This window comes from Oncorhynchus tshawytscha, linkage group LG07 (assembly GCF_018296145.1).
Source record: "Oncorhynchus tshawytscha isolate Ot180627B linkage group LG07, Otsh_v2.0, whole genome shotgun sequence".
NCBI lineage: Eukaryota > Metazoa > Chordata > Actinopteri > Salmoniformes > Salmonidae > Oncorhynchus > Oncorhynchus tshawytscha.
This window is the reverse complement of record NC_056435.1, coordinates 15,399,905-15,421,633: the sequence shown is the minus strand read 5'-3', so window position 1 is coordinate 15,421,633 and position 21,729 is coordinate 15,399,905. Positions and strand designations below refer to the sequence as shown.

General features: G+C 40.4%; 2 protein-coding genes across 3 annotated transcripts in view; one reads left to right on the top strand and one right to left on the bottom strand.

Moving 5' to 3' along the window:
- Positions 1-411: 411 nt before the first annotated feature.
- On the bottom strand, positions 412-20,123 carry plekha3 (pleckstrin homology domain containing, family A (phosphoinositide binding specific) member 3). 2 transcript variants are annotated; one of them, XM_024381879.2, is made up of 8 exons: positions 19,778-20,123; positions 16,430-16,546; positions 16,024-16,179; positions 10,841-10,986; positions 7,180-7,353; positions 4,011-4,054; positions 3,669-3,784; positions 412-1,653 (listed from the first exon to the last, which is right to left on the bottom strand). In XM_024381879.2, the coding sequence occupies exons 1-8, from the start codon at positions 19,815-19,817 to the stop codon at positions 1,520-1,522; spliced, it is 927 nt and encodes a 308-aa protein (XP_024237647.1). In that variant the 5' UTR covers positions 19,818-20,123; the 3' UTR covers positions 412-1,519. The 2 variants fall into 2 exon arrangements, with proteins under 2 accessions (XP_024237647.1, XP_024237648.1); XM_024381880.2 differs by lacking the exon at positions 19,778-20,123 and adding an exon at positions 18,493-18,598.
- A 478-nt stretch (positions 20,124-20,601) lies between these two features.
- The window catches only part of ankrd10a (ankyrin repeat domain 10a), a 37,926-nt gene continuing 36,798 nt past the window's right edge, over positions 20,602-21,729 (top strand). Inside the window, exon 1 of the mRNA XM_024399533.2 lies at positions 20,602-20,823. Within this exon, the coding sequence (XP_024255301.1) occupies positions 20,767-20,823 (57 nt within the window). The 5' untranslated portion in view covers positions 20,602-20,766. The remainder of the gene's footprint in view (positions 20,824-21,729) is intronic.

Sequence of the window (21,729 nt, the reverse complement as noted above, 5' to 3'; positions counted from 1 at the left end):
GTAGTACTGATCTAGAATCGGCAAACTCCTACCCATATAATTTGATTCATTATGGTCTAAAATGCTAAACTGATCCTAGATCAGCACTTCTACACTGAGGCACTATGAAGATGAGCCCTGCTTCTTATTGCAACATATTTCTAAAGGACATTTTCATAGTGCTAAATAATTGTGGGAAGGGCAAAAATTGCCATAACCCTCTTTATATAATCTGGCAGCATACTTTAATTAGGAACTTTTCTTCAACAATGTGTGTTCTAAAAAAAACTTATGTACTCACCTGCAAGATGAGGTTGACAGTAATTTTGGACATTGCACAATTCTTTTGCACTACGAAAACATTGACCTTTGTCTTCTGTCAGATTTAACAGTATTATGATACAATCAATGTAGAAATGATATACAAACAAGTGATTTCATTTCATTTTTAAGACACATCTTCACATTTCAAACATCAACATCATACAGTCACATAACTCCTTCCATGCCCAGAATCTCTGTTAAGGCATTACTCTTTTTTGGTGGATGTAATGAATGGCAAACATAACTTTAAAAAATAACAATAAAAAGTGTCTGTCACATAGCAATATGGTGAACACTGGGGGCGTGCCAAATTTGAAATATTGGGCAAGTTTGTTTTGCATCTCCCAGTGACTTGGGAGGGTGGAGATTTCACTTTAGGACCAATGGAATGGTCTAAAATAGACAAAACTCTGCCCATCCGGGGTACCAGGAGATGCATGTGAACTCAGCCCATTGATGAAAATGTACCCACATTCACACATTCTGAATTGGTCCTTGGCACAGTTAGCAACCCTAACATTTAAGGGTTTTGGTTAAAGGCTAATATGTCCCACCTCTGTGTTTCAAGGACAATTTTTCATTCCATAGTGAATGAACAGTAATGTTGCATATCAAACATTTTATTCTGCAATAATAACATAAAACTTCCTGGAATAGTACAAACATTCAAAAAGGACTTTGTTTTGATCCATAATTCTTAAAGTGCAAAGCAATGCTTCCACAGGATAAAATACAATACTTTTTGAAAATACCATTAACGCATTGCCAAGCAGTGACTGCATTGCAGTATGTGAGCAATAAAAGCTGGGGAGTGTTCATTAGGCACTGAAGGGAAGAAAATGACAGGGAAGGACAACTAGAGTTGTTCAATAAGAAACACTAATTTTCTTTTTTAGTTTTAAAACTTTTTTCCATTGCGTGCCCGAATGAACACAACCTTAGTAACACCTCACATTACAGTAGCCTCAGATCAGTCTAACTTCAGTAGAGTAACTGAAGTACCTGATACATTCAGCTATTCACGCTTTAGCCAAGTCATTATTCAGAAAAGATAGACAGTACTATGCCTACAAGTTTGCACAGGCCTACTGACCAGACAGACCAGTCACTTGACAGCCGACGACCAATCTCAACTCCAGGACCTGGATTCACAAAACACTTCTAAAGTCTCTTTATCTGAAGATACTGCAATGTATTTGGTGAGTGACAGGACAGGTCAGATGGACAGGTCAGTATCTGGAGTGTCTGACATAGCTCGGGGACTGGTAGGACTGATGGCACCACACTCCTCGGGGATACTGTGGGAGGAGTCCCCGTTCACACTGGCATTGAGACACAGCACAGCAGTGCCTGTATGGATGAGACAAAAATGGAGACCAGGCTCATTTTCAGCAGGAGAATACAGGAAAGTATTTTGAAATGGAGGTGCCTCGTCATACATGAACTTGTCCAATTAGAACCCAAAGTGTTTAGGTACGTTGTGCCCTCCCCTACTACACACCAGCCCCGACTAACAACTTAGAAAAAGGGAATGTATGTGTGCAAGAAAAATACTGAACTAACATAACAAAATGCTAAAAAAATACAGTTTTTATTTATGTCACCTTTATTTACTTAACCAGGTAGGCTAGTTGAGAACAAGTTCTCATTTACAACTGCGACCTGGCCAAGATAAATCAAAGCAGTGCCAGACACAAACACAGAGTTACACATGGAATAAACAAACATACAGTCAATAACACAATAGAAAAAAGTCTATATACAATATGGTGTAAATTAGGTAAGATAAGGGAGGTAAGGCAATAAATAGGCCATAGTGGCAAAATAATTACAATTTAGCAATTAAACACTGAAGTGATAGATGTGCAGAAGATGAATGCAGAAGAACAGATACTGGGGTGCAAAGGAGCAAAAATAAATAACAGTATGGGGATGCGGTAGTTGGATGGGCTATTTACAGATGGGCTATGTACAGGTGCAGTGATCTGTGAGCTGCTCTGACAGCTGGTGCTTAAAGTTCGTGATGTGATTTTTGCAATTCATTCCAGTCATTGGCAGCAGAGAACTGGAAGGAAAGGCAGCCAAAAGAGGAATTGGCTTTGGGGGTGACCAGTGAAATATATCTGCTGGAGTGCTTGCTACTGGTGGGTGTTGTATGGTGACCAGTGAGCTGAGATAAGGCGGGGCTTTACCTAGCAAAGACTTGTTGATGACCTGGAGCCAGTGGGTCTGGCGACAAATATGAACCGAGGGCCAGCCAACAATAGCATACAGGTCGCAGTGGTGGGTAATATATGGGGCTTTGGTGACAACGGATGGCACTGTGATAGGAAATTGGATGCAGTCTGAGTAGAGTGTTGGAGGCTATTTTATAAATGACATTGCCGAAGTCAAGGATCGACAGGATTGTCAGTTTTACGAGGGTATGTTTGGCAGCACGAGTGAAGGATGCTTGGTTGCGAAATAGGAAGCCGATTCTAGATTTAATTTTGGATTGGAGATGCTTAATGTGAGTCTGGAAGGAGAGTTTACAGTCTAACCAGACACATATTCTAAGTCAGAACCGTTTAAAGGCAGAACCGGCATTGAAGCTCGTCTGGAGGTTAGTTAACACAGTGTCCAAAGAAGGGTCAGAATTATACAGAATGGTGTCGTAAAGCATAGAGGTGGGATCAAGGAATCACCTGCAGCAAGAGCGACATCATTGATATATACAGAAAAATGGGTCAGCCCGAGAAGAGACTACCACACCGTGCTTCTACAACTGCATTGCTTGCTGTTTGGAGTTTTAGGCCGGGTTTCTGTACAGCACTTTGATATATCAGCTGATGTAAGGGGGGCTATATAAATAAATTTGATACCAGAGGTCCGGACAACAGGTCCTCTGATTAGACATGTTGAACTCTATCTGAGAAGTAGTTGGTGAATTAGGCGAGGCAGTCATTTGAGAAACCAAGGCTGTTGAGTCTGCCGATAAGAATGTGGTGATTGACAGAGTCGAATGCCTTGGCCAGGTCGATGAATACAGCTGCACAGTATTGTCTCTTATCGATGGCGGTTATGATATCGTTTAGGACCTTGAGCGAGGCTGAGGTGCACCAATGACCAGCTCGGAAACCAGATTGCATAGCAGAGAAGGTACGGTGGGATTCGAAATGGTCGGTGATCTGTTTGTTAACTTTGCTTTTGAGGACCTTAGAAAGGCAGGGTAAGAATATGAATAAATAAAATGAAAACACATGGAAGATGTCTTGTATGTGAATTCACAAACGTAGAGTCTGAGAAGTGACATAATTTGGTAATTACTGTAATGTTTGAGGGGAGCAGTGTGCATGTATGTGTTTGTTCGTTCAAATATCTCTTACGGTCCATCTCATAAACACAGCTGTCACTGTGAGCCTCTGTGTCCGAACAAGTCCGTATCCTCCTCTGGGTTGACCTTTGATCTGATAACACACCCTCCTTTGGCGGGAGACCAGACCTGGAAATGACAACGGCTTCACTTAGAAACACAGCTCCAGGGTGAATTTTCCCCTAGATACAGATCTAGGATCAGCTTCCCCAACCCTAACCATTAGTGGGGGAAATATAAAACTGTCCCAAGATCAGCGTCTAAGGGCAAATTCACTCTACACCTAGAAGCACACTGGTAATGACAAGGACCTTTGTAGTAGAACCAGTGGAATGTTTTCTATACGCAATAATACCTGTCGAAGTTGTACGTGCCCGGGTAACTTATGGACCGCTTCATCTGCAAATGAAAAAAGGAAATGGACACCGTTAGTACCTGTGCCTATCACTGAATATCAAGGACTTTAAAATGACAAAATATGATTCCTATATTGAGCCTATTCACAGCAGCATAAAAGTGAACATCCGTAATTGTGGCATATTCCAAAACAGGTGTATAAAAAGTAAGTAGCATAGGAAACTAAAACAGTCTCTGATCAAGTCTACAGAAGCAAAAACAATTATAAAATGTACACTCTTGGAATTCTCACTAGAACGACTTAGTATCTTGTTCAAGCAACTTTTAGTATCTTTTTCGAACAATTATCTAATTTGTCATTCAAACAGTGGTACCTATTTTAAACATATTAGTATAATTATTATTATTATTAAATTATATTATTAAAGACAGAAAAATACATGTAAAAGCTTAATTACATAAAGGAATATTAGTGAGAATATAGACAAGAGAAAGTAATATATTTGAAAAGCTTCAAATTGAAAAAAATGCATTGATAAAGCCGCCGCCGTGTGCGGATGCTATTTAAAAAATGTTTTATTGCATTTAAGTAGGGACCGGCACAGAGTTCAGCAGGACCGTGTCAAAAGGCTGCATCGTCGTAGGCCTACACTTCACCACTGCTGGAGGGAATACACAGTCGTCCTTGACTGTGAGCTAGAATTAAAATGTTGAATTAAATGTGTGCGACACTACACGTAAACAATAGAATCAATGTAGGGAGGTAACGTGATATAAGGAAATTGCTTTAGACTGCATTTACCGGTAGGACTAGTTATCTTACGCGCTCTGGCAGAGAAATAGCCTGTGAGTTCTTTAACAGTAGCCTAAAATACATTAAAATATATATTAAAATAAAATATATTTATATTTAATATCACTGGAATAAAATGAAGCGATAGTAAACTTTCATGACATTTAATTTAATCTTTTGGCTAATGTGTTGGCTAATGGTTTACTGAAACATAAGGAAGCTATCTGATTTTCAATAGCACCGATGACAATAACCTATTAACTTGATGGAAAGGCAAAAAATATATATTGATTTGAAAGCATCCTTGAGAAGGAGCACTTGAGAGGGAGAACCATGTGTAATGGATGGAGTGTTGCTAAATAAATCCTTGCATTGCAGGGATCCACTTGATTTTTGAATGACTACCTCATCTATGTACCTCACACATACAGATAATTGTCCCAGAGTCGAGCAGTGAATTTAAAACAGTTTCAACCACAAAGACCAGGGAGGTTTTCCTATGCCTCGCAAAGAAGTGCACCTATTGGTAAATGGATAAAAACATTTTTTTTTTTAAACAGACATTGAATATCCCTTTGAGCATGGTGAAGTTATTAATTACACTTTGGATGGTGCATCAACACACACAGTCACTACAAACATACAGGCGTCCTTCCTAACTTAGTTGTCAGGGATTTCAGAACAAGGCCAATGGTGACTTTAAGACAGTTACAGAGTTTAATGGCTGTGATAGGAGAAAACTGAGGATCAATCAACAACATTGTAGTTACTCCACAATTCTAACCTAATTGACAGAGTGAAAAGGAAGCCTGGACAGAATAAAAATATTCCAAAACATGCATCCTATTTGCAACAAGGCACTAAAGTAATAATGCAAAAAATATGGCAAAGCAATTCCCTTTTTTCCTGATTACAAAGTGTTATGTTTGGGGCAAATCCAATACAACACATTACTGAGTACCACTCTCCATATGTGCAAGCATAGAGGTGGCCGCATCATGTTATGGGTATGCTTGTAATCATTAAGGACTGGGGATTTTTTCAGGATAAAAAGAAACAGAATGGAGCTAAGCACAGGCAAAATCCTAGAGGAAAACCTGGTTCAGTCTGCTTTCCACTAGACACTGGGAGATTAATTCAACTTTCAGCAGGACAATAACCTAAAACACAAGACCAAATCTACACTGGAGTTGTTAACCATGTTCATGAGTGGCCGAGTAACAGTTTTTACTTAAATATGCTTGAAAATCTATTGGCAAGACCTCAAAATGGTTGTCTAGCAATGATCAACAACCAATTTGACAGCATTTGAAGAATTTAGAAAAGAATAACGAGCAAATATTGCACAATCCAGGTGAGGAAAGCTCTTAGAGACTTACCCAAAAAGACTCACATCTGTAATTGCTCCCAAAGGTGATTCTAAGATGTATTACCTCAAGAGGTTGAATACTTATCTAATCAAGATATTCGTGTTTCAATTATGAATCATTTTTTACAAATGTTATAATTTTTCTTCCACTTTGACTTTACAAAGTATTTTGTGTCCATTTTAATCCCACTTTGTAACACAACAAAATGTTGAAAAAGTCAAGGGGTGTAAATACTTTCTGAAGGTATTGTAATTAAACAGTATATTAGGGAGTGCAGATTACCAGCGTAGAGCTGTTTTTACACAATAATCTGTGTTCTCTTTTGGTGATATCACCATTGCGCATGCCCTTGGTGAGTGTGTTAGATTACAGCCAAACATTGTTTTGTCGAGTTAGTAGTGAGTCTCTTATAGAACTTGGATAATTAAGTTGCCTGAGTAATTCAGTTTTATAGACAGGATATTCTTGTACAGTAAAAGCACCTCCCTTGTCCACTGGGTGGAAGGTTATAGAGGTGTCATTCGGCGGGTAAAGTTATTCCTAACATGGGGAATATGAAATGCAAATCTTTGAAATTGTTGCATGTTGAGTTTATATTCTTGTTTAGCATTCATAGGGGACTGTATAGCTGTGCTTTGGATCAAGTCAAGCAAGGATGCAGCAGATAAGAAGAGATAAGAGACAAAAAGAGATGACATATCTGGGTAGTGTTCATTAGGCACCAAATGGGAGAAAACGGATTGAAACGGAGTGACAACCTGTAATTTTCCAATACGAAATGCTCATATTGCAATATGTTTTATAACGTTGTCTGTTGCATGCCCTAATGAACACCCCTGTGATGAAGCTGTACAGAGTATGGTGAAGTTGCCCCTAGACATTGATCATGGGTGAAGTTTTGCATTTGCCCCACCAATTGGATTGGGGAGGGGAATCTGATCCAAGATCTGTACCTAGGGGAAACTTCACTCCGGAGCTAGACAGTACATTGAATACCATCCTACCCGGGCCATCTGTATTGGGGACGGAGAAACAGGGGACATCATCATGTCATCTGGAGGGTTCAACAGGACCATGTCTGTCTTGAACTTGGAGTTGGCCATCTTCATACATTCTTCCAGTGTTTTGATGAAGGTGTTACAAGTGGCACTCAGTAAAGAGGAGGCCTCATTCAGAGTCTGGAGCAACAAAGAAAAGACAAGGAGAGGTGAATCAGTCAACTACAATTGGAGATAGGGCACGGACGAAAATAAAATACATAAATATACACAATATTAAGCCTAATATATTACTACATGGGCCTCAGGCTTTCTTAGGTGGTGTGAAGAAACTACTCCTTAAATTGGCAACACAATTTGTTACTAAAAAGGGCTTGAAGAGTTTACAATGCTCCAAACTACAACCATTTAGTCACATTTCACGACCCTTTGACTTGGTTGTGAAGGTTACATTTTTAAAATTGGACATACCGGTGAGAGTTGCACATTTTAGCTGGTCACCTCAATCAAAACCTCAAGATGTTTTGGGTGGATAAACCCATGCTTTTGTCAAACAGTAAAGTGCATTATCCTCATGGTTCCTGTAATGAAATTGTCTGCCCTGCCACTGTGCCTGTTTTGACGGGGCTGGCTGATGCAATGAGTGAGTCTCTCACACGCTCTTCTCCCCCCTCGTGCACCCCGAAAAATGCATTATGATTGTATAACATTAAAAAATGCAATAGCGCGGGTAAAACAACTTTGGAAGCAAGCCGCTGTCCATGCAAAAAAGAGAGGAGGAACTCGGCTTTCTGTAGGTATACTTTTTATTTCTCAACTCTCAATATTTAGCTCAAAGCACACAGTTTTACAATCAAGATGTCTGATATGGCTTTGAAATACGGAGCACGCGAACTGCATATCGGCCATCACAAGTGCACTAGGCCTCATTGGCAACATTTAATATAGTGTTAGATTAATACATGGAAACAATAGCAGTAGGTGTTATATTTTTAGTCAGCAACCTAGCTAATGTGTTTGAAATGTTCACTTCCTTAGGTGGTGAATTAGTACCAATTTAATTCTGGAGTCCTATTTTGACATTAAAACATAATAATTATCAACCCCAAATTCATGACAATCGCTGGATTATGTTACATATGAAAAATATATTGAATTACGCATTCCTGCTTGGACATGTTATATGTAACAACGTATTTATTGAATACTATAACAGTGCATTACACTAGCATTGTACATCTAAATTACTTTCTATTACGTGACCCCGCAAAAATGTTGTGGTGCGACCAAATTGCTGCTAGTGCCACCAACTGAAAAAGTTACTGGCTCCAGTGCCACCAGGGGGAAATGTTAATAACATAATTAACTTAATTTCTGTACTCATCAAAACAAATATATACTTTTGTTGACTGTTTTTAATTCCCAACCCTGGGCTTCCAGACACACCACACCAAACACACACGATGAGTGCCTTGCTCAAGGGCACAACTGCAGTACCAGCTTGCACCAAATATTTTCTTGCCAGCCCAGGGATTCACACCGGCACCCATCCAGATCTTGGCCTGTCGCTCTGATCTCGAGTACAGTGGCACTACCAAGACTTAATTTGGCGTAGATGAAGAGTAAAAGAGCAAATGGGGAAAGGTGGATACCTAGTCAGTTGTACAGGGAGGGGGAAAAAGTATTTGATCTCCTGCTGATTTTGTACGTTTGCCCACTGACAACGAAATGATCAGTCTATAATTTTAATGGTAGGTTTATTTGAACAGTGAGACAGAATAACATAAAACAAATCCAGAAAAACACATCAAAAATGTTATAAATTGATTAGCATTTTAATGAGGGAAATAAGTATTTGACCCCCTCTCAATCAGAAAGATTTCTGGCTCCCAGGTGACTTTTATACAGGTAATGAGCTGAGATTAGGAGCACACTTATAGGGAGTGCACCTAATCGCAGCTTGTTACCTGTTTAAAAGACAGCTGTCCACAGAAGCAATCAAGCAATCAGATTCCAAACTCTCCACCATGGACAAGACCAAAGAGCGCTCCAAGGATGTCAGGGACAGGATTGTAGACCTACACAAGGTTGGAATGGGCTACAAGACCATCGCCAAGCAGCTTGGTGAGAAGGTGACAACAGTTGGTGCGATTATTCGCAAATGGAAGAAACACAAAAGAACTGTCAATCTCCCTCGGCCTGGGGCTCCATGCAAGATCTCACCTCGTGGAGTTGCAATGATCATGAGAACGGTGAGGAATCATCCCAGAACTACACGGGAGGATCTTGTAAATGATCTCAAGGCAGCTGAGACCATAGTCACCAAGAAAACAATTGGTAACACACTACGCCGTGAAGGACTGAAATGCTGCAGCGCTCGCAAGGTCCCCCCTGCTCAAGAAAGCACATATACATGCCCATCTGAAGTTTGCCAATGAACATCTGAATGATTCAAAGGACGACTGGGTGAAAGTGTTGTGGTCAGATGAGACCAAAATGGGGCTCTTTGACATCAACTCAACTCGCCGTGTTTGGAGGAGGAATGCTGCCTATGACCCCAAGAACACCATCTCCACCGTCAAACATGGAGGTGGAAACATTATGCTTTGGGGGTGTTTTTCTGCTAAGGGGACAGGACAACTTCACCACATCAAAGGGACGATGGACGGTGCCATGTACCGTTGGGTGAGAATCTCCTTCCCTCAGCCAGGGCATTGAAAATGTGTCGTGGATGGGTATTCCAGCATGACAATGACCCAAAACACATGGCCCAGGCAACAAAGGAGTGGCTCAAGAAGAAGCACATTAAGGTCCTGGAGTGGCCTAGCCAGTCTCCAGACCTTAATCCTATAGAAAATCTGTGGAGGGAGCTGAAGGTTCGAGTTGCCAAACGCCAGCCTCGAATCCTTAATGACTTGGAGAAGATCTGCAAAGAGGAGTGGGACAAAATCCCTCCTGAGATGTGTGCAAACCTGGTGGCTAACTAGAAGAAATGTCTGACCTCTGAATGCCAACAAGAGTTTTGCCACCAAGGACTAAGTCATGTTTTGCATAGGGGTCAAATACTTATTTCCCTCATTAAAATGCAAATCAATTTATAACATTTGACGTGCTTTTTTGTGTTTTTTTTGTTGTTATTCTGTCTCTCACTGTTCAAATAAACCTACCATTAAAGTTATAGACTGATCATTTCTTTGTTAGTGGGCAAACGTACAAAATCAGCAGGGATTCAAATACTTTTTTCCTTCACTGTATAACTGAATGCATTCAACTGAAATGTGTCTTTCACATTTAACCCAACCCCTCTGAATCAGAGAGGTGCGGGGGGGCTGGCATAATCGACATCCACGTCTTCGGCACCTGGGGAACGGTGGGTTAACTGCCTTCTTCAAGGGCAGAAAGACAGATGTTTTACCTCGTCAGCTCAGGGATTCGATCTAACAACCTTTCAGTTACTGGCCCAATACTCTAACCACTAGGCTACCTGCCGCCACGCTGGCAATTCCTGACAGCCAACACTAGGGCTGCATCCCTATGGCACCCTATTCCATACAGTGCACTACTTTTGACCAGGGCCCATAGGTCTCCGGGCAAATTAAGTGCAGTATGTAGGAAATAGGGTGCCATTTGGGACACAGCCTAGCTAAAACTTTGCAGGTATAGTTACCTCCGAGCTGGAATTGGAGTGGTCTCTTTCCTGGTCCTCCTGGCCCACAGACTCCTGTATCGTGTGGACCTGCTGCATTAGCAAGTCACAGTAGAGACGCAGCTCGGACATCTTCGTTTTCAGAGATTCTGTCGTCTCTGTTATTTCTTCCAATAAAAAAACAGAACACTTATGTTAGTGAGAGGACCTTTAAGGTAAGGTACTGTAACTCTAGCCTGGTCAGTGGTCCTAGATCTGTTGGTGCTCTTCAGTTTCCCACTAGGATTTCTTTCCAGCAGCAGTGTCAGAGTTAGCAGTGAGGGGGGGGGTCTCCCTTCGGGGGAGATGGGTTCTTTCTTGGGCATACATCTATACATCTCCATATATTTTTTTACCATTGCGGCCACGATTGCGATATGCTTGAAGGGGAAACACTGCTATTTCCAACTTAATTTCCGTCATTTGGCATCACAATTCCATAAGGAGTAGTCAGCAAGAGAGCATAAACAGACTGGCATCCAGGCAAAGGTAACACATGATCACTCATCTAAGGGTGTTTTTAGAGTCGGTTCCCTTTTTAAGGGCATTGTGAACATAAAGCTCCCCAGGTTCGCTTGTCATTATTCCCGCACCACACAGACTACTGCAACACTGTTTCCCCTGCCCCTCACATTGGTGCCACAAAACAGAGATGATGATGTGAAAGTTCGTGGGAAAAACGTGTGCCGTTATTGGATATTGATTAGCGATTTTCAAATATGTGTAGAGAGTTGTACTGGCACGATAATATGTTATTTGTTTGCAATATGTGATATACTCCAATGTAGATTTGGCCATGTGTTTTAGGTTATTGTTCTGCTGAAAGTAAAATTAATTTAAGCAATTATTTTACTCCTGAACTTATTTAGGCTTGCCATACCAAAGGGGTTGAATACTTACTGGCTCAAGACATTTCATTTTTAATTAATTTGTAAACATTTCAGAAAAACATAATTCCACTTAGACATTATTGGGTATTGTTTGTAGGCCAGCGAGAGAGAAATTCAGGTTTACCCTGGGAGCTTGAGTGTGCGGCTCTCTTTATCTATTTTTATAGCCTACAAATTAATGATGTAACACAACAAAACATGTAAAAAGTCAAGGGGTGTGAATCCTTTTGAAGGCACTGTACATGAATGATCCCAATTTAAGTTCAAAGATGGCGGCAATTAGGAAAAAAATTAAAAGGTAGATTGTGCTGATTTATAGGTACATTGAATGAACCTTATCACGTCATAGATTAAAAAGTCTGTGGATAGTGGCCAAACAAAGAGGTCATATCTGAATTCCTCCATCTTTATGCACCTTCGCCATAACAGCATTATTTAATCTGCAGTATTCTTCTGCTATTTATTCTGTTACCAATAATATGTACATGCTAATATGTTCTGATTAGAATTGTCTCATCTTTTAACTAAATGCAATCTATTAGCTTCCAAAATGTTAGTTTGAAGTTTTATTAGTTATATTTACGGAATACATCGTCCAACGAAATGCTTACTTGCAGGTTCCTTCTCGACAATGCAACAATAAGAAATAATAAAATAAAGTAAGTAGCTCAGTAGAATAGAATAAACATTTTAGCATAGGTATAATACAGGAAGGGACAATTTATAGTCAAATATTTACACGTGTATTGTGGAAGGGGTGGGGCAGTGTATAATCTGAGCAGTATAATAAAAGCCTGGTAGCAGCAGTTGTGAAGTGTGTGTAGCATGAAAGTAAACTCAGCAAAAAAAAGAAACGTCCTCTCACTGTCAACTGCGTTCATTATCGAATGATATATATGTGTAAATATTCGTACGAACATAAGATTCAACAACAGACATAAACGGATCAAGTTCCACAGACATGTGACAAACAGAAATAGAATAGTGTCCCTGAACAAAAGGGGGCTCAAAATCAACAGTTAGTATCTTATGTGGCCACCAGCTGCATTAAGTACTGCAGTGCATCTCCTCCTCACAGACTGCACCATATTTGCCAGTTCTTGCTGTGAGATTTTACCCCACTCTTCCACCACGGCACCCTGACATTTCTGGGGGGAATGGCCCAAGCCCTCACCCTCCGATCCAACAGGTCCCGTTGAGATTGCCTGCAATGACAACAAGCTCAGTCCATTGATGCTGTGACATACTGCCCCAGATACACTCCACCTCCAAAGCGATCCCGCTCCAGTGTATAGGCCTCGGTGTAACGCTCATTATTCTGACGATAAACGTGAATCCAACCATTACCCCCTGGTGAGACAAAACCACAACTCTTCAGTGAAGAGCAGTTTTTGCCAGTCCTGTCTGGTCCAGCTACAGTGGGTTTGTGTCCATAGGTGACATTGTTGCCAGTGATGCCTGGTGAGGACCTGCCTTACAACAGGCCTACAAGCCCTCAGTCCAGCCTCTCTCTATTGCGTACAGTCTGAGCACTGATGGAGGGATTGTGCGTGCCTGGTGTAACTCGGGCAGTTGTTGTTGCCATCCTGTACCTGTCCCGCAGGTGTGATGTTCGGATGTACCAATCCTGTGCAGGTGTTGTTACATGTGGTCTGCCACTACGGGGACGATCAGCTGTCCGTCCTGTTTCCCTGTAGCGCTGTCTTAGGTGTCTCACAGTACGGACATGGCAATTTATTGCCATGGCCACATCTGCAGTCCTCATGCCTCCTTGCAGCATGCCTAAGGCACGTTCACGTAGATGAGCAGGCACCCTGGGCATCTTTGTTTTGGTGTTTTTCAGAGTCAGTAGAAAGGCCTCTTTTAGTGTCCTAAGTTTCATAACACTAACCTTAATTGCCTACCGTCTGTAAGCTGTTAGTGTTTTAACGACCATTCCACAGGTGCATATGTTCATTAATTGTTTATGGTGCATTGAACAAGCATGGGAAACAGTGTTTAAACCCTTTACAATGTTGATCTGTGAAGTTATTTGGATTTTTACTAATTATCTTTGAAAGACAGGATTCTGAAAAAGGGACGTTTCTTCTTTTAGCTGAGTTTATATGCATAAGTGAGTTTGTGTGTGCTAAGGTGCAGAGAATCAGAGCAGGTGGTCAGTCCAGTTCAAGTGTTCAACAGTCTGATGGCTTGTAGACAGAAATTGTCTCTGAGCCTGTTGGTATCAGACTTCATGCTCCATTCCCTCCCTTACCGTAGGGCAGATGGTAACAGCTTGTAGCTGGGGGTGTGTGGGGTCCTTGACGATGGGGTCCTTCCTCAGGCAACATTTTGAGTAGATGTCCTGGATGGGTGGGAGTACGGTCCCAGTGATGTATTGGGCCATCTTCACCACCTGCTAGAGGACATTGTGGTCGTGGACGGAGCAATTAACGTACCAGGCCGTGATGCAATTGGTCAGGACGCTCTCGAAGCGGTAAAAGCCCTGGCCTCAATCCCATAGAAAATGTGTGGGCAGAACTGAAAAAGCGTGTGCGAGCAAGGAGGCCTACAAACCTGAATCAGTTACACCAGCTCTGTCAGGAGGAATGGGCCAAAATCCACCCAACTTATTATGGGAAGCTTGTGGAAGGCTACACAAAATGTTTGACCCAAATTAAACAATTTAAAGGCAATGCTACCAAATACTAATTGAGTGTTTGTAAACTTCTGACCGACTGGGAATGTGTTGAAAGAAATAAAAGCTGAAATAAATAATTATTTACTATTATTCTGACATTTAACATTCTTAAAATAAAGTGGTGATCCTAACTGACCTAAGACAGGGAATTTGTTTTAGGGATTAAATGTATTTGGCTAAGGTGTATGTAAACTTCCGACATCAACTCTACCTCCTTCCTATAGGCTGACTCGTCGTTATTGGTTAAAAGGCCTACAACCTTTGTGTCGTCAGCAAACTTGATGATGCAGTTGGTGTCGTGCAAAGCCACACAGTCGTGGGTGAATGGGAAGTACAGCAGAGGACTGAAGAGGGGCCCCTGTTTAAGAGTCAGTGTAGGGTAGGTGCTGTTGCCAATCCTCACAGCCTGTGGTCTGGCCATCAGGAAGTCTAGGATCCAGTTGCAGAGAGTGGTGTTCAGACCCAGGGCTCTACGTTTGGTGTTGAGCTTGGAGGAAACAATATTGTTGAATGCTGAACTGTAGTCAATGAAGAGCATTCTCACATAGGTTTTTCTCTTGTCTTGCCGTGTGAACAGCGATGGAAATAGCATTTTCCGTTGGATCTGTTTGAGTGGGTCCAGTGTGCCTGGCATGATGGCCTTGATGTGGGCCATGAACAGCCTCTCAAAGAACTTCATGATGACAGAGGTTAGTGTGACGATAGTCATTTGGGCACGTCACCTTGTTTTTTTAGGGCACTGGGACCATGGTGGGCTCCTTAAAGCAGGAGGGGACTACAGTCTGGGACAGGTTAAAGATATCAGACAAGATGCCCGCCTGCGGGTCAGCACACACTCAGAGAACAGGACCAGAGATACCATCTGCGCTGACAGCTTTGTGAGTATTCACTATTTTGAGAATTTTCTTCACGTCAGCCTTGGATTGCGAAAGCACCTGGTCGTCCGGAGCAGCGAGAGTCTTCCTGAATTGCGGTCTCGAAGCGAGCAGAGAATGTGTTCAGCTCATCTGGGAGGGAGGCTTTAGTGGGCACTGCACAGCTGGATTTGCTGCAGTCGTCTGTGATAGTCTGTAATGCGTCGCGAGTCTGAGTTGTCGAAAATGAATTCATGTTTGAGTCTGTATTGTCTTTTTGCATCCCTCGTAGCTGTAAGTATGTATATCACACTATCCGATAACCCGATCTGATGGAATTGCTTGTCCTGCACTTTGTAAAAACCCAAAATGCATCGATTGAATGTTTGAAAAATATCCTGGTTCCTTTCTTAACATAGGAATGGAATGCAAAGAGGACTCGGACCATAAAATAGATGAACTGGAGTTGAGTCCTCAATCAAAGGCAAGGGCAGTGTGAATACAAAGAGAACGGAGTTATTTAGCTTTTTTCTTTTCTTTTTTTACCCCAAAGTTCACTTTAAAGAGGACTGCGATTGGTTATTTTAAAGAGGACAATATGTGAAAACACCCTAAAGGATAGGCCTATACAGTACATGTTCAATTAGGACACTGAATGACAACGCACGAGGGTCAATGTGAGAGGGAGACAAGCACAAGGGAGATTAATGACGAACAAAGAAAACACTGCTGGGTCAGTACCTTTTTCTTTATTGGCCCTCGTGTCAGCAAGGCCAGCTTTGGAACTTCCAAGTGCCACAAGCCACTTCTGTCGTTCGGCAGCATTGACAGCTTTGACGTAAAAATGCTGCTCTCCTGGTATGATCAGTTCCAGTCTGTTATTGTCGGTGGGGTGAACTAATGAAAAATATGTCAACACAACCCTTCAGCACAAGAATCAACCATAAATTGAGATTTCAATAGCAAATACTTCCTGTACTGAGATTAGAGGGGTTTAACTGTCAATCTGGGATTTAAAACAACAATGAAGCAGAAACCCTGCCAATATTTGGGAAAACAAGCTGAGGGATGGGAGTTGAGAAATGTCACCACTATCAAATTCATAGGGTGAGTGGCACAATATAGGCCTTTCAGAAACAAATCATACCTTTGATTTCACAGACGGACATCTTAATACTTCCTTTGCTCCCTTTGCAGACATCATCTTGAGAATCATAGTAGGAAATTATTCCATCGTCTAAAACAAACCAGCGTGGCTGCCAACCTGTAATCATTTCAGATAAGCTAGGTTAGTTCTTCTTGCACTGACAACTTCTGTTTTTACAGGTTGGTTCTTCCTGTGCAGACAATTGATGAATCAAGCTAGCTAGATATCAACACAACCAACCAGTATTACCAAGAACACCTAGTGAAACACTCTCTTCCAGGTAGCCTAAACTCAACTCCACAATTTACGATGGAGTTGAGCAGTGACTAGTGTGAGAAGGGGGCAATTGCGACCTGCAATTTGGGACAGAATTGCACGTGGGCATTCTTGCATAAGCAGGAATCCCTCATTATACTTATATTGGTCCATTTTAAGCTAGAATTCCAGTACACAAGCGGGAGGTGGGGGCGCTCCAGTACAGTAGGTGGCAATAATGCACCATAACGATGGGATGCCAACTGACGATAAACTCCACAGAAGAAAAGACGGGGCGACAACGGTCGCTAGCGATGGTAAACAGTGTCCTTCACTCCCGCCTGTCGTGCAATGTTTTCCTGCAGTTCTGTTAACAAGGGCAGTTCTTCGGCAGGCATTTAGGACAATAGGTGCTAGCTAGCTAGCTAGTTAGCAAGCTAGGACTCCGGTACACAGCAAGCAGCAGGCGGGATAGGTAGCTAGCTAGCACACAGGTAGACAGTATCCCTCGCCCCTGCCTGTCAGACACTGCTTTTCCGCTGTTCTGTTATCGATGGTGAGGCCAGGTGTTTGGCAAGAGGGAGCAAAATACACTGTGTGCTAGCTAGTTAACTGGTTCATTCCTACATTGCGGTGCCTGTTCTGTCGCCAGGAAATATCAGTTCTTATTTAGTTTAAAATGTGAATCCCAAAAACTTTAAATATGAGATCAGGTGTCCTTTACCTTAAAAACACCAAAATATGGCTATTGAAAGGGCATTTTATGCATTTTGAATATTTTTTCTGTGGATTTGGGTGTTTTTGCCATGTACCCAGGTGTTATTCATCAATTTCTAATAGAAATATAAGCCATAAACCCCCCCCCCCCTAAAAAAGAAAATGTGTTCATTATTTTATAGTCCTAGTTAATAAAATCTCTCAAATGTTTTTTTTCATGATTGTATTTATTTTTATTGCATTTAAAATGTTCTGTGTCCTTTATCACTTTCCACCTTGTTAGTTTGTCGTAATTCTCCTTTAAAGCTGTAATATGTAACTGTTTGGGTGATCTGACCAAATTCACATAGAAATGAGTTATAGAGATGTAATTGTCATATAAAGAGAGTCTATGTGCACTATTTCTATTCTTCCCATTCTTAAATTTAGTTTTGGCCTCGGTTTTGTACACCAGCTTCAAACAGCTGAAAATACAATATTTTTGGTTGTGGAAAATATATTTCGCAACAGTTTAGATGGTACAATGATTCTCTATAACAACCTTGCTTATTTTGTCACATGAACTGAAAATAGCCCATTCTATTAGAATTTTAGCAACCAGAAAATGACAGAGCAATTTCTGCATAGCACATCTTTAGACTTGCTTTCAATGACAATGTCATATCCATAACACCTATTTCTATGTTCATGTTGTTGTTTGGTGGGAAAACAATGGTGCGAAGCTAAATAAATAAAACACTCGGTTTGATTTATTTTCCCATGTTTCATGATACTTGTCTGTCTCACACATGCATTTCCACCCTATTAGGCTAAATTAGAGAAGATTTAACACATTTTCTAAATGTTAAATAACATTTCATATAGAAGTTCAAAACCTGTTCAAATTTTTACCATTATGCTAGTTTAATCTCAATCACCCACAGAGTTACGGCTAATTAAGGCTACACATTTCCACCCTGTTAGGTTCTACCTTGCCTAAATAATCACTGTTTCCATGGTTAATTATGAATATCAGTCTGAAAGTCGCTGTAAAAAAAGAGGCAATGGTCTCTACAAGGCAGAATGTTAAATAAAATGACATTTACACTTACTTTACTGGTTGTACATGCTATTGGTTCTTTTGGCGGTAGGAGGTGGAGATGGGGTATCCACAGGTAAGTGTTGTTTACCCCACTTTTTGTGGCGCCGGTGGGTTCTGTCGCTTGTGTTTTTAATCTGTTGACGCATTGCACGTGATGCTCAATATGTTAAAAAAATAGCCGAACATAACCGAATGTAGTAGACCGAAGCACATTTCCTCACAATCAGCTGGAAGTGTTTGCCTGTTCGGTTAGGCTCGGCCATATGTAAGTGTTTGTCACATGCGAATTGCATCAGTATTGAAAATAAAAACCAGAAATACAAACGATAAACATACCAGCATAGGCCTACTTAATGTCTGGTTGATAACACTACTCTGTGAATATTTTGGTCTCACATTCCTATCTGCAAAAGGACCAACCGGTGAAGTATTTTATTCAGCATTCTGTCTCAGAGGTTGTGAAAGGAAACTTTCCTGGTCCAAACGCTAATTTCTGTCTAGGGTCTTTAGGCTAGGTTCCACCCTGTTATTATTATGCAATACGTATGGGATTATGCACCTAAAATAGATCAAGTGCCTTAGTTTGACCAATATGTTTTTCTGAAAGTCAAATATGTGCTTTTTCTGAATAAAAATACAAATATTTGTTTTGTATTCTAAAGTTATGAGGTCCAAAAGGTACTGTAATGTAGGAATGACCCAGCTAGGAGGACTCCGATACACAGCAGGCAGGAGATAGGGTGACACCGATAGATATCTAGGACACTTGTATTTCCCTTTTGACAACATTTTAAATCGCATAGACAATCAGGGGAAATCCAGAATATCAAAAGTGTCACAGAAGCATGAAGGGGGCCCCCCACACGCAGGAACGCCCCGAATTGCAGGTCGCAATCATACACAATTGACTAGTGTGAGCAGACTGGAACATCAACGTCACATTAAAAAAACGACTGATTTCAGCACCCAAAGAACAGCCCGCAATTACACACGACATTGGTAATGGTATGTGACAGCTCAAGTCCGCCCACAAGCACAGCTCCATCGTAAATCGTTGAGTTTAGTCGGTTAGTGCATAAGTGTAGGTTGTAAGTTAGTAAGCATCTTATAAGTTAGTTACCTTACACATATATCAAATGACACAGCAAGGGCTGTGAAGGGCAGACAAGCAGGGGTAGGTTGTGTATCTAAGCTAACGTTAGCTAAATTTAATGTCAATGTGACAGCTATGCTAACGAGATAGTCAAGCTAGCTAGCTAAACTATGGACCAAACACATTAAATGCATAACGTTACCTGTCATATAATTTGTCCACTTATAGAGAACTCCTTCCATAATGAGCTTGCAGAAATACCACACGATCCACGTCCCCAAAAATCTCGTCAATAGTTAATACTGATATCGTACCAAAGCTAGTAAGCAATTTAGCTTGTCAACTTCATGATGCTAGCTAGCTAAAACCAAACTAAATATGTATGTTAACCTCAAAGTATATAGTGCCATGTGAATGACTATGCGTCAGCCAACAACACAGTGTGAATTCCGTTCATGTTGTTATCTTGTTGTAATTGAACTGGCGTTGAATAAACAATTGCCAGCGGATTGCTTCTTAGGTAGCTAGCTAGCTATATTTGTAAACAAAAATAACGTCACGTCCGTTTTGAGACTTCAAAATACAAGCTCCAATTTTATTTAGATGCTTTCTTTACAAGCACAACTTTACACCCCATAATTATCCTACATGGAAGAGAGAAATAGTAATAGCGTCTTTTTGTATGTGTTTTAATAAACTACGAAAATAAGTTATGTTCTAAACACACGTTTAGATCTTATACTTTTTCTTCTATGCGTTAATTTTCACTTTTTGTGAATTTTGATGAATTTATGTTAAAAAAAAAGCACAAAGGCTTATTCATAAAGGTAATGTTAACTGACTAATATTATCTCATACAACAAAAAGTATAACATCTCATAAACCTGTGTCAAACTCAGACCTAATTTTCGGCATTTATTCCAAAGGGATGGTTGAACAAACCAGAGGTTACTAATTTCCGGGTTCTAGGACTACAAACTGGCGAGCTCTATAATCGCTGTGATTTCATGCCCCCTGCTTTTGGTGAGATGGGGTAACTGGCAGTTAATCCAAGAAAGAAGACAAGTAGGCTGCCAGTCCATTGCAATAAAAACGATTTATCTTAGCTTCCCCTGTAAACTAAAGTGCACTTTAAAATGCTCAATAATATTTATCCAGGCTTCGTTTCAACCTTGGCCAAAACTGCGGACCATGCATATTATTCTCCTGTACCTTCACCCAAACATGCTGGACTCCTCTTCAAGACTGGTTTGCGCTTTATTTTTCGAGATATTATATCATATACTGTATATGGGGCTATTATACAATATTCAAATTCGGAATTTCTAACCAATACAATAAATATTGGCGATTTTTTATCGACAAAGTGACATTTACGAAGACTAACCCCAACTCTGTTTTCCAACATGAATTCCACATTTATACGGAATCCCTTAAATTGCTGAAGAACAAAAAAGTATGTAAACTTCAGACAACTGTTATGGATGCAAATCCGATTTTATGAGAACCCCTGCTACAGTATGTATTGTTGTCCTACTCTTTAAAAAAAAAAAAATGTATCCTGTTATTTTCATTGTAAATCCTGCGCAGGCCTTTGTTTGTATGATATTGTGAAACTATTGTGCCTATTGTTGTAAATTGAATTATTGTGAATATTTTTTCTTCTTCTTAAAACTTCTCATTTGATTAGAAGACATTACAATTTTACATAAAATAATCATGTTCACAGTTATTGTTTAAATCATCAAATGTAATTATGATTAATACAAATGAAATACAATAATAACACATTTTTTGACATAATAAATTACCAGACAGTTATTTGGACTGATTGAAACTAACATCAAAATGTTAATTTCAAGGTCCCTAAAGAAATAAAATAACTTACTACAACAAATTCAAACAGAAAGTTAGCAAAAATAGATACGATTTTGCTACTACGGTAAGGATGTCTATTTGTGGAAAAATCACCATGATTCATTCTTTAGTCACATCCCAGTTTACCTATCTTATATATGTCCCGGCACATGGAAAACAATTTGTCTTTTAAAATAATTTAAGCAAAAATAATTTCCCTTTATTTGGAATGGCAATCCAGACAAAATAAAACATGCCTATTTGTATAATGAATATGAGTTTTGGGGGCTTAACTCA